The 12500-nt window shown below is 39.8% G+C and overlaps 1 protein-coding gene across 1 annotated transcript in view; it reads left to right on the top strand.

The window, feature by feature from the left end:
• The first annotated feature begins 1534 nt into the window (after positions 1-1534).
• LOC138977097 (lysine-specific demethylase 2B-like) overlaps positions 1535-12500 on the top strand; it is a 60894-nt gene continuing 49928 nt past the window's right edge. Inside the window, exon 1 of the mRNA XM_070350007.1 lies at positions 1535-1673. Coding sequence (XP_070206108.1) covers positions 1641-1673 — 33 coding nt within the window. The 5' untranslated portion in view covers positions 1535-1640. The remainder of the gene's footprint in view (positions 1674-12500) is intronic.

The raw sequence follows: 12500 nt of genomic DNA on the forward strand, positions 1-12500 counted from the left end.
TTTTTTTTTCTGACCAAATAATGCAAAATCTGCTCCAGCAGCGTCGAGCACATGCAAAAGATAAGAAGATCAGCAAAGGATCAGGCACCGTATCGTCACCCTCAATCTGCACCATCGCCACCTGGTGAAATAAAGATCAGGCATGAGATCACGAATTCGTCCAAAGCCTAGCTGAAAGCAAACTCTCAAAATCTTTTTTTAATAATGCAAAACGTGCTATCTTGGCATCTGAAGGAATGATGTGTTGAACTTCAAAAATGCTGGAGTGGAAATCTACCAACTGGCAGAACAAATCTTATGTCTGAAGCGACGATTAAATCACAAGGGCCAAATAGTGGACTGTCACAAACAGCAAATGTATGAGATTATGAAGTTGTCAAAAAGTCTGAAAACAGCGTGATACAGGCATATGCTGAGGATGATCATCAAAGGGTCTGGCACCTGGAACCATACAATACTACATGTTCTACCTCCCGCAGAGTAGTCAAGCAAAGAGTTTCTCTGATCATATGGTGGCATGGAATAACTTCAATTTTACAAAAGCAAAACAGAATTCAGCCGTTTATTATACTTTATGGTAGTCTCATGTAGGGCATGGGATTATAGCTGTGCGATCTTTTTCCTACTGCACGTGGAAACTGTATCGGGCGCTTGCTTTCACTGGTACCAGGAAAAACATCTCCATGAAATGCACCCACTTTTGGGTTGAATAATAAGATCCCATCAGGCCATCTGTTGCGCTGGCAGTTGTGAGTGAAATAAGTTTTGATTTAGAATCAATTATTTGACTGAACCTGAACCACAATTAACACAATGCTAGCGACTTCTCATGCGGACCCCCCAAGTGCCAGTGCCAGTGCCACCTGAATTAATGCACTTTTACATGATAAACATAATGACAACATCCGTGCTTTGTCAAATGTAATAAACAAGTGTTCTGTCCACAAAATGTACCTGCTCCTGCGTTTCCATTTCAAGTTTCATCAGCTGTGTGTGGTCGGTGTCACGGTGTGATCAAAAGACATACTAGGCGGAAGGTATCGTCCACTGGACTACTAGTACTACTATCACAGACTCATTGACTACTTATTTCACTGGTTACCGGCTGTACAGAAAAAAATGTGACTTAATCTTTACATTTTTCGCTTACCATGGCGAATCCTGACAGAAGAGCAGAGGTCCGGCTAGTCGCTTTCAGCTTGGCTCTGCTCAAATACAGCCTGCGCCACGATAGCGCAGTGTTTGTGTGGTAGTTCGACATTTGCTCCATGTAGGATGTTAGCAGCCAATCCTGGTAAGAATTCCCTCTCTGTGCTGACTGCATTTAGGGGGCGTCTCAGCTGTGCGGCCTGTCTAAAAAGACAGGCGACGATTAACGAGCTAGATGATTAATTACAGCGGTCATAAGTTCCCCCACGCGTGACACTGTCTGTGTGTGTGTGATGATTTTTCGCTTGAGCAAGTGCGAGTCCTCTATACGCATGCGCCGTGACCGATCACGTGGATGAACCCGACCGCCCTTGGTGACGTCACGGATTTGTATACACAAAAAAAGTTCGCTGCAATCGAAGATCGTTTTCACAATCATCATCTTGAATTTCACCAATACAGGGAATTAGGGGTTGAATGCACGTCTCAACATGGCTGAGACCGCGGAAGGTGGACGAAAATTGGTATGTTGAGGATGTTTAGTGCAAGTTTTCACTCAACGCCGCTTGCATTGTGTGAGCATGGTTTAGAGTAGCAGCCATTTTGACTCTGTGTCTGCATGGGCTAGAAGACGAAAATGATGACGAAATGTCGAATTTTACCTTACTAGCTCCTAATTTGCAAAGAAAATCCTTCTATACAATATTTCCAAACTTTTGACTGAAAAGCATGCACATGTATGCAATATTCGCTTTGCAATTTAAATTTCTTACTCTGCTATCGCCGCTTTCTCTTCATACTGTCAGTGTTTTGAAATCGCCTCCCGAAAATCCTCACGTAGACAATTCAAATTTCTCCGAAATTGTGCTGTTTGTAACCCAGTTCAAGCATGCATAAGCTTCAGAAACAAGTACTTTAGGTGTTTGAAGAAAAAAATCGCACCAACACACGGTTTTTACCAAAATGTATTTCGATTTGCAAAATCCAGGCCTGCAGCGTGTATTCATGTTGATATTGGTGCTTGTGAAACCATGTTTCGCGATTTTTCTTAAAAACACCCTGTTTTGGGCCAAATTTTTGATGGAGTTTGATGCTTTGTAGATTTTCAAATGGAATAACATTAAAATTATGGTAACTTTAGATCAAGCGAATATTTTGTTGTCGATTGTTTTAGTTCTTATGGAACTGTTTCAGTGTCAGTCTAGGCACCGAAAGTGTCTACGTGCAGTCCGTCATGCGCGGTTTTTCAATAAAAGGATAAACAGCTGCAACACATTTTTTCTCTCAAACCTTTGCAGAATTATGTTAAATCAGTAGTGTCCAAGATTGAAACAAAGTTCTATACATCGGAAACCAGGCTGATTATAAAGTAGCCCGCTGTTGAGGTGTAAGTTTCAATGACGGTCTTATAGTAATAACTTGCGAAATGAGTGCATTGCAATGGACCTCGTTACAGTCGGTGTGACGTAATTGTTCAGCAGTGACGTCATCAATTAAGTTTTTTAAACGTATTTTTCAAACTTGTCAATATAATTCAACATTTTGTGATGGAGCTGAATTTATAAATTAGACTTAGATTAGAATTGCCGGCAAGAATACATGCAAGTTCAGTGAGTGAGTGAGTGACAGACTGCTATAGATTTCAAGTTGAATTTATCTTACTGGTTTCAGTCGCGAGTTGAAGCAGGTTCTTGGTGGGCAAACGGACATTTTGGGAGTGTGCATGCTTTAAGGTAGTTACACGTCATCATAGGTTGAATCAGCTGATGACGCAATAGTTGTAACCGGCCTTGTCGGCAGTAACCAGGGTCAGGGAAGACTATGGTGGGTGTCTTATTGTATGTACCCCCCTCTCTCTCTCGTAGGCATTGTGATATTTTGCCTCACTACCGTATTTGTCTCATATGTCTGTTTTCAGTTTTACCAATTTGATTTGAGTGTTAAGTTTGTGTGTGTGATGGTAATATTCGTCCTTTGTGTGAATGCTTTGCCTTTTTTTTTTGTCCGGGATACTGTGAAATAAGCATTTTATGCTTGTTTGTAATTTTCAACGGAAGTATCAATTATCATCATGCATTGTTGATACCGGCACAGAAAGGGAGGGATTGTGTGTGCACTCCAAACACCAGCTGGAGTCGATCTCTGAGCACTGTGCGATACATGTGTACGGGCCCCTACCGCGTAGTCGATTCAGTCACAACGGCCCGGTACATGACAAATTAAGGTGGGTGTTGTGATGATGTTTTCGACACCTTAATGAATCAAGTAAGCCTGCGTCCTGCAAGTCAAATTTTCTGGCGCAGTCAAAAACATAAACAAACCGACATGGTAAACAAAAAATTGTTTTAAATCAACTAACGAACAACAGAACAGAAATAAACAGAAACACACCACCAACAAAAAAAAAAAACACTCACAAAAAAAAACCACATCACCACAGACCAACAACGGACCCAACGTCGCTATGGTTTGAAACGAGAAGGCTGGGTCTGTGTGTGTTGGGGGGGGGGGGGGGGGGGGGGGGGGCGTGAGTACATTTATTTACCCCTGTCGATTTTCAAAGGTCAGCCTTAATAATAATAGTCTTTAGACCACACAACAACAAAAAGAGATGGTGTTCCATACAGTTTTTAGCTGTCAGTTGATGTAAACCGAATTTGAGACGTAAGGTTTGGTAATGTATCATGATAAAGCTCAGTAAGGTTTTTTCAAGGTTTGGACTGTCTTCCCCCCCCCCCCCCCCCCCCCAAGAAAGAAGGGAAAACTGAGAGAGTAATCCGTTACGCGGCACTTGATCGACACAACTCGTCGAGTGATATTTTAGTTTTTACTGCCACTCGCGACGTTAAACTTAAAGGTACCTTCCTACTCGTGTGAATCAATACAGAACGGTGCACGCGTTTACATGGGATTACACAAACAGCGACCTTCTACTTGCAAAAGAACCCCACCCTACAGCCTGGCTTCATTCCGAGCAGGCTGGGAATCTTTTACAGAATTAATTTCCGTAACTATGATTTATCAATCAGCGAAAGTAATTCAAGAAAGAAAGAAAGAAAAAAAAGAGCAAAAAACAACAACAAAAGACAAGAAAACAACAACCAACACACAAAAAACACACACCGAGAAACAATAACAACAAAAACACGTTCTCTGTGTCAAAGTGAAATGATATCTTATTTCACTTTAAATCTTGGGCAGATCTATGGTGGTTTTACCGTGCACATTGTCGGTTACACGGGAAATTCATCTTTAACTGTAAATATAAGAAGGGGGAAAAGGTGACATCGTGTGGTTTGACCCGGATATTGATAGCATTAGCATGTGCATGATCTTTGGCCCACCCATTCAAATCAGTACCTTACCCCGCACTCAGTTTAAAGATGCCTCCCATTCTGTGCAAACGAGCATGTACACGACCGCAGATCTGTCTTCCAGTTTTACATGTATGGGGTGAGAAATAAGATCAATCTTACACTTCTTTTAAAATCAGAAAAATATCAACTGCCGAGCTGCTTTCTTGGAAAAGTGGGGATTTTTTTTTTCTTTCTCGGAATTAATATCGTTGATGGACATAAGTGTCGGTTACAACTTACATCATGTTTGTGATATTATAAATTGGGAGGGGGAAACAAATCCAAATTTAAAAAAAAAAATCTGTGCAGAAAATAATCAGGTTGTGTATTCTACTTATTTGTCCAAGTCTAAGAATGCCTTTATTTCGTCACCCGTGTAAATGCCAGGATAGATTTTGTTTCGGTTAACATGATCGTATACATGCTCAAGCTATCTTTTAAGTTAACTAAGTTCATGAGCTCATTTTGTACCTATCAGGCATGGGAATTGTCCGCCGAAAGGCAAATTTCCGCCGAATTATTTTTTTGTTCCGCCGAAAAAGCAAAAGTGTCCGCCGAAAAAATAAATGAGGGAGGCAAAAATGATTCTAAAAACTTAATATAATGGCAAACTTGGTGCTAAGATGACACCAAATTACACCAGTTGGGTTCTTTGGAGAAACAAAAATTCCGCCCAAAATGCCCCCAAACCCCCCTAGCAGGGCTAGGCGCTTCGCGCTGTCGACTTTGCTATTACTTACAAATGTTCAGCCTTTTTGTTACCTTTTTCAATTCCCATGCCTGAGTCCTATGGTCCTTCTTCTTCTTGTCGTTCGCTGTTAGATCGTCAGTCCGGACTGCAGGGCGAAACGTGCTGTCTACCTCTATAGTCCAAACCGGACTTTGTGTAGTGCACTGTCTCCTCTTGAGAATGTGATGGGTTGGATTTGTACTATGTTGGTACATGTAGTATCAATAATGTATGACCACTTCGAGCAACACTGCAGCTTTGTACATCAATTTCAAATGTTGGTTCTTGTCAGTCACTGAACACCCTAAATTCGCGCGGACCGGTTGGGTGGGTAAATCGGTTTGCACTGGAGATTCGGGTGTTTTGTTTGTGTTACTCTGTATGCACTCAATAATCTGGTGTTTGTTAGTTTTACTCTGTATGCACTCAAAAATCAGGTGTTTGTTAGTTTTACTCTGTATGCACTCAAAAATCAGGTGTTTGTTAGTTTTACTCTGTATGCACTCAAAAATCAGGTGTTTGTTAGTTTTACTCTGTATGCACTCAAAAATCAGGTGTTTGTTAGTTTTACTCTGTATGCACTCAAAAATCAGGTGTTTGTTAGTTTTACTCTGTATGCACTCAAAAATCAGGTGTTTGTTAGTTTTACTCTGTATGCACTCAAAAATCAGGTGTTTGTTAGTTTTACTCTGTATGCACTCAAAATTCGGGTGTTGTTTTCATTCGGTACCATTCGGTACCCGAATGCCGAAAGGGATGTTGCTGATGTCATCGGTATACAACCAAAGTTCATGTCCTATGTACGGCCTGTACGCTAGATTAGCCTTTTTCTGCTAAATTATTTTATCTGTATTTTTATATTTAGTCAAGTTTTGACTAAATATTTTAACATCGAGGGGGAATCGAAACGAGGGTCGTGGTGTATGTGCGTGCGTGTGTGTGTCTGTGTGTGTGTGTAGAGCGATTCAGACTAAACTACTGGACCGATCTTTATGAAATTTGACATGAGAGTTCCTGGGTATGAAATCCCCGAACGTTTTTTTCATTTTTTTGATAAATGTCTTTGATGACGTCATATCCGGCTTTTCGTGAAAGTTGAGGCGGCACTGTCACGCCCTCATTTTTCAACCAAATTGGTTGAAACTTTGGTCAAGTAATCTTCGACGAAGCCCGGACTTCAGTATTGCATTTCAGCTTGGTGGCTTAAAAATTAATTAATGACTTTGGTCATTAAAAATCTGAAAATTGTAAAAAAAAATAAAAATTTATAAAACGATCCAAATTTACGTTTATCTTATTCTCCATCATTTGCTGATTCCAAAAACATATAAATATGTTATATTCGGATTAAAAACAAGCTCTGAAAATTAAATAATATAAAAATTAAAATCAAAATTAAATTATCGAAATCAATTTAAAAACACTTTCATCTTATTCCTTGTCGGTTCCTGATTCCAAAAACATATAGATATGATATGTTTGGATTAAAAACACGCTCAGAAAGTTAAAACAAAGAGAGGTACAGAAAAGCGTGCTATCCTTCTTAGCGCAACTACTATCCCGCTCTTCTTGTCAATTTCACTGCCTTTGCCATGAGCGGTGGACTGACGATGCTACGAGTATACGGTCTTGCTGAAAAATGGCATTGCGTTCAGTTTCATTCTGTGAGTTCGACAGCTACTTGACTAAATATTGTATTTTCGCCTTACGCGACTTGTTTGTCTTCTGTTTGCTAGTGATCAGCGGTTTTCGGGTGTGCTTTCTTATACAATTACAGGTTTTTATCTCAAACATGAATTGTTTCCAGTGGTGGTTTTTTTCTCTTAAAAGTTCGAGTGTTGTTTTGCAGTGAGTATTGTTACCGAATCGATTAATTTTGTTTCCACTAGGTATGCCCCTGAAATATGGGTGATATTGATAATGTTGTAACTGTTTAGTGAGTATGTACCCGTGTTTTGACTACGTTTCATCGGGAGAGAGAGTTCTAAAACTATAAATGATGTGACTAGTTTTCTCTTCAGTTTGAGTCACATGCCGTGTAGGTCGCCAAATGATGTCGTCGGAAGATAATACATATTCCCCGTTTCTGTTATTGGTAATTTTGATAGAAGCCTACGTGTTATTTCTCTCGATAATTTCTCCTGAGGCCTAAAAAAAAAATAGGTGTGGTTACGGAAACCCGACCTACCCTATTTTTAGGGGCCGACCCTATAACTTTTTATTACATTTGTCAACAACAAAAACAAAAACAAAAAAACCGAGTGCAGAAAACGCAATGAAAGCTAAAGCGCCCGAGTCGCACACTTATTTCCCTGTCAAGTAGGTTTAATTTGTACACATTAGAAAAAAAAGTTTAAAAAAAAAAGTGATTGCCTACCTTCCTACCCTATTCTTTTGGCTATGTTACCGTAACCACATCTATTTTTTTTTTTGGGCCTGAAGAAAAACGCGTTACGTCTCAACATTTTTTCTAGCCTCAGCATTGTAGCGGTTTTTTTTCCTTCTCAATGACAATGAAATGAAGAACAGCCTTATTTTTGGAGTTATGGATATCATATATATATATACTGATCTATCTATATAATTATGATACTGAAAACCAAAGCAAACATGCGCTTGATTAAACATCCTATCGTGATTTTATTTGATGAATGTTTCGTTCGGAAAATATTGTCTTTGTCTTTTTTTTTTTTTTTTTTTTTTTTTTGGGGGGGGGGGTGTCTTGACATCCTTTTCTTTAGTGTGGGCTTGAACTGGACTGGGTTTTCATTGTTTTATGCCGCTTATACAAATGTTTGTATGGACAGCACCTTTGTCGGGAAATGAACGATTTCGTGAAACTATTAATCAGACTTGACGACACCGTTATTTATGCTTTTATGGTTGCGTTAGAGACTCTATAGTGATGTTTTTTCTTTCTTCTCTGTTCTTTCTTTCTATCTTTTTTTTCTTTTTCTCTCTCCTTTTTATTTGTGTGGATATTTCCGGGTTGTCTGTTGTGTGATTTGTCAGTTTTACGGTGTTACTGTTAGTGTTAGTATTATTCAAGACAGACTGGACGAGCTTTTGAGTACGTACTGACGAACTGACGTGTTGATCATGGATACTGATCGTTGATTAACACAGTTTTGTCATAATCCCATATTATTACATTGGGATCAATGGAAGAAGACAATAGGAATAGCTTTCATATGTGTGTAGTGTTGTCTGCAGCAGTTATAGCCATCTGGTCGGAATAGCCATGGTTTTGCAGCATGGATACTGTCAACATTATATGATTGGCTGTTTTCCGTTTCGGAGCAAGTAGTATCAGATTGCAGACGGTTTTCTCAGTTTCGGAGCAAGTAGTATCAGATTGCAGACGGTTTTCTCAGTTTCGGAGCAAGTAGTATCAGATTGCAGATGATCAAGATCATTTGTTTCACGTTCATGTTGTCATTGATTCTAATTCTAGTGTCAGACTGCAGGTGTTCAAACACTTTCTCAATGTTCAGAAGGATTTCGTTTGTTGTAAATTATGCAATTTCTAGCTGCATAAAAGTGTCACCTTCAGGCAATTTTCGGAGGTTGTACTTGTTGTTGTAGTGTCGTTTTACAGACGATCAGAATCTGTTTCACTTTTGCTAAAGCACACATCACTCGCCCTGGCACCATTTCAGTTTTCACTACAGTTTACACTTGTGTAACCTTTGAAGCACAGAGGACATGAGTAGTACTAATAGCTGAATTACAATGAACCATCTGGGCTTAATTAGTTGCCACTGCACATTTACAAACCCATGCTGTTCAGTTTCCGGACCAATTTTGATCTCCTTCTCTGTATGTCTTCTCTCTCTCTCTCTCTCTCTCTCTCTCTCTCTCTCTCTCTCTCTCTCTCTCTCTCTCTCTCTCTCTCTCTCTCCTGTGTCTTTTTCTCTTTCTGTCCCTCTCTCTCTCTCTCTCTCTCTCTCTCTCTCTCTCTCTCTCTCTCTCTCTCTCTCTCTCTCTCTCTCTTTCTGTCTCTGCTCTCTTCTCTCCCTCTCCCTCTCCCTCTCTCTCTCTCTCTCTCTCTCTCTCTCTCTCTCTCTCTCTCTCCTTCCCTCTGTCCCTCTCTGTTATGAATAACCACATAATATGTATGCTCTTCATGCCTCATCTTCATCATCATCATCATCATCAACATCAACATCATCATCGTCATCTTTATCATCACGTGCTGAAGTTTTCTGACTTTTTAACTTTTTAATTTTTAATTTTTCAATTTTATCATTGTGTGTCTGTGCGTCCCAAGGACAGATTGTAAGAAAAGGCGTAGCCTTAAATCTTAATCCTTGTTAAATAAAGTTTAATTCAATTCTCTCTCTTTCTCTCTCTGTCACAGTCACAGACACACAGACACACATACACGCCCGCGCGCGTGCACGAGTGTAGCATCACTACAGGTACATTGGGTGACAATTTAGCCCATACGATTCGGGGGAAAGGGACCCCATGACCCACGCTTATTGTTTCCAGAATTGCCCCGTTGCTCCCTCCTCTTTGTTGGGTGTTGGACGGTTGACCTGTTTTCCATGCCTAAGTGTGTTTGAGTCTCGAGGGTCATATACACGCTATGTATAGATAAGGCTGTTGAAATTCACCGTTCTTGCAGCGTAGTCAAGATTGTTATAGTGTGTGGTTTGTTAGCATAGATTATCATCGCGTCATCATAATTTTTGTGATGAGCAGTGAGCTGCAATATCGATTTCTGACTTATAGATTGAAATGTATTGTGAACACAGAACAGATGGTTACGTGGACATTCAATTTGATGCGAGACAATGACAAAAGGTGACGGTTTTATGTCCGTGCCACAAATCAATGACATTACAAGCAAATATTTTTTTAACTTTCATTCTAGTGAATCTGGTTTTTTTGTGCTGTTAGTTCTACTCTCAACACGGGTTTTGAAATTGCTGGTCAAATGGGATGCATAGATTAGCACAAGAGCTTGAAGAAGTATTACTTTGTGTGTATTTTCTGCTGAGGGAAAATCGTGTTCTACTGTTCTAGTTTCATATCGGCCACGTTTGCCGAACAGGTGTTTGGTCGAATAGTTATCAGCTTGATCATGATGATATGATGGTCTCTGTTTGCAGAAGGTATTAACAAAGAATTAAAGTCAGTTTTTACACCTATTTTCGTCTTCATGATTTTGGCATGATCAAATTATAGTGTTAAACACAACCTTTTGTCACCGTCATGTAACATTTTTGTTCAACTACTACCTCAGTACCTATTTCGTTATAATATCTAACCGTCCAACGCTGAAGAAGAAGAAGTTTATCATATCTGATCTACATGTTTTTAAGGGCGGATTTGCCGTTGCTTTATGATGAGTGCATGTACATACTGAGTGAGGGGTTCTTTCGCTGTACAGCAATACTGTGTGCGGCTTTTCAATGTCCAAAGCAAAAAATGTGTGCTTTATTGCCGTGAGTGCTTTTCAGCTGAGCTTTTGACGGTTGCCCCGGCGTAATGGTTGCTTGCTGATGGATTTTCACTTACCCATGATATATATTTGATATATGTTGCTTTGTATTGCAATCCCCAAATGAAACCATGAAAATTGTGGTTCTGGTGCTAAGGCCCCCCCCAAAAAAATTGTCTGTTTCTGGTCACCCGACCGACCCTAAATTTCGGCGCCGACCCTAAACTTTTTTTTTCCAAACTCAAATTTTTTTTAATTTTTTTTTGGTGGTAAAGGACAGGGTGAGAAAATGAACAACAAAAACGTGTGAAAACGAAAGTCCGCTGACGATTTGTAAATGTGTTGAGTGTCTTGTCTCTATGTATAGTGAATCCAGTCTCTTTGCGCGATTTTTGGCTCACGTAAGTGTAGCCTATGCGATGATAAACTTTGTCTGTCTGTGCGTGCGTGTGTGTGTGTGTGTGTGTGTGTGTGTGTGTGATAGAAACTTTAACATTTCCGAGTCTATGGATTACGTCAGTCTCGGTCAAAAGTGTTTGACGTGTGTGATAGAAACTATTTGAAGACGTCACATTATGACGTAAGAGGGTTAGACGTCACGCAAAGGAATTACTAAAAGTCTCGGTCTTTGTTATTGTGAGCGGGCCGAGACTACTTGGCAGATCCAGGGTCTCGCTTTCTTGCACAGTTTCACCTATATGCTTACTGTGTGTGTGTGTGTGTGTGTGTGTGTGTGTGTGTGTGTGTGTGTGTGTGTGTGTGTGTGTGTGTGTGTGTGTGTGTGTGTGTGTGTGTGTATGTGTGACGGAGTGATTGAGTTTGTGTTACTGTTTGTCGATTTCTTACGTGAGCCTTGAAGGCTTCGCCTCTTGTTAAAGTTAGTTTTATTGGTCTACATTTGGGGTAAAAAAAAAAAAATCCCTACCTACCGACCCTATTTTTTTTTAACCATGTTACCAGAAACAGACAATTTTTTTTTTTTCCTAATGCAGAAAAGTTATCCTTAAAAAGTTGGTGGATCGTCTTTATGTATGTCCAGTTTTCGTTTAAAGAAGAACAAGATAGATGGAAAACCTTCATTTTGTCCAGCTGATTAAAAGGGAAAATGCACATATTGTGCAAGCTTGGTATAATTTATTAATTAATTAATCAAATTTGAGGGATAATTTGAGGGACTGGTGAACTGAAGTAAACTTGATGTATCCCGATGGTAAGAAAGACTTAGGACAGAGAGTTGAATTTGTAACCGTTAGTTTTGTCTGTCTGTCCGTCCACCTGCTTTAAAAAAACAAACCAACACTATCTCTGTTTGTCTCGCTCTCTCTAGTGTTGTTCAAAGTTGTAAATCAGGATGTTTGTCAGTGAGACTCTTTGTAAAAAAATTACAATTCGTCGTCAAGCCTTTGGTCTACTTGCTGTCCCGTTGTATATGTCCCTGTTCATCTTCTCTGTCCCACCATGTAAAGTGAGAAAGGAAACAAAATGGAATCGGTCCCGAATAGCCAAATATAGGTTGAAGGGGGATGAAAAACCAACAACTAAGGCAAAAAAAAAAAAGTTTGTTTACGGTAACCCGACCGACCCTATTTTTTTCGCGCGACCCTAGACTTCTTTTTTTTGGCATTTGGGGAAAAAAATGGTTTTTTGGAGAAAAAAAAAATCCCGACCTACCGACCCTATTTTTTGGCCTATGTTACCGTAAACAGACCTATTTTCTTTTTGGCCTAACCAACTGTGTCTCTATAGATTTGTCTCGTTTTCTCTTCGTTATGCTCTACCCACCATAACCCCCAGTATTTCTTTGTGTTTGACTCAG

The sequence above is a fragment of the Littorina saxatilis genome, linkage group LG9 (genome assembly GCF_037325665.1).
Source record: "Littorina saxatilis isolate snail1 linkage group LG9, US_GU_Lsax_2.0, whole genome shotgun sequence".
NCBI classification, from domain to species: Eukaryota; Metazoa; Mollusca; class Gastropoda; order Littorinimorpha; family Littorinidae; genus Littorina; species Littorina saxatilis.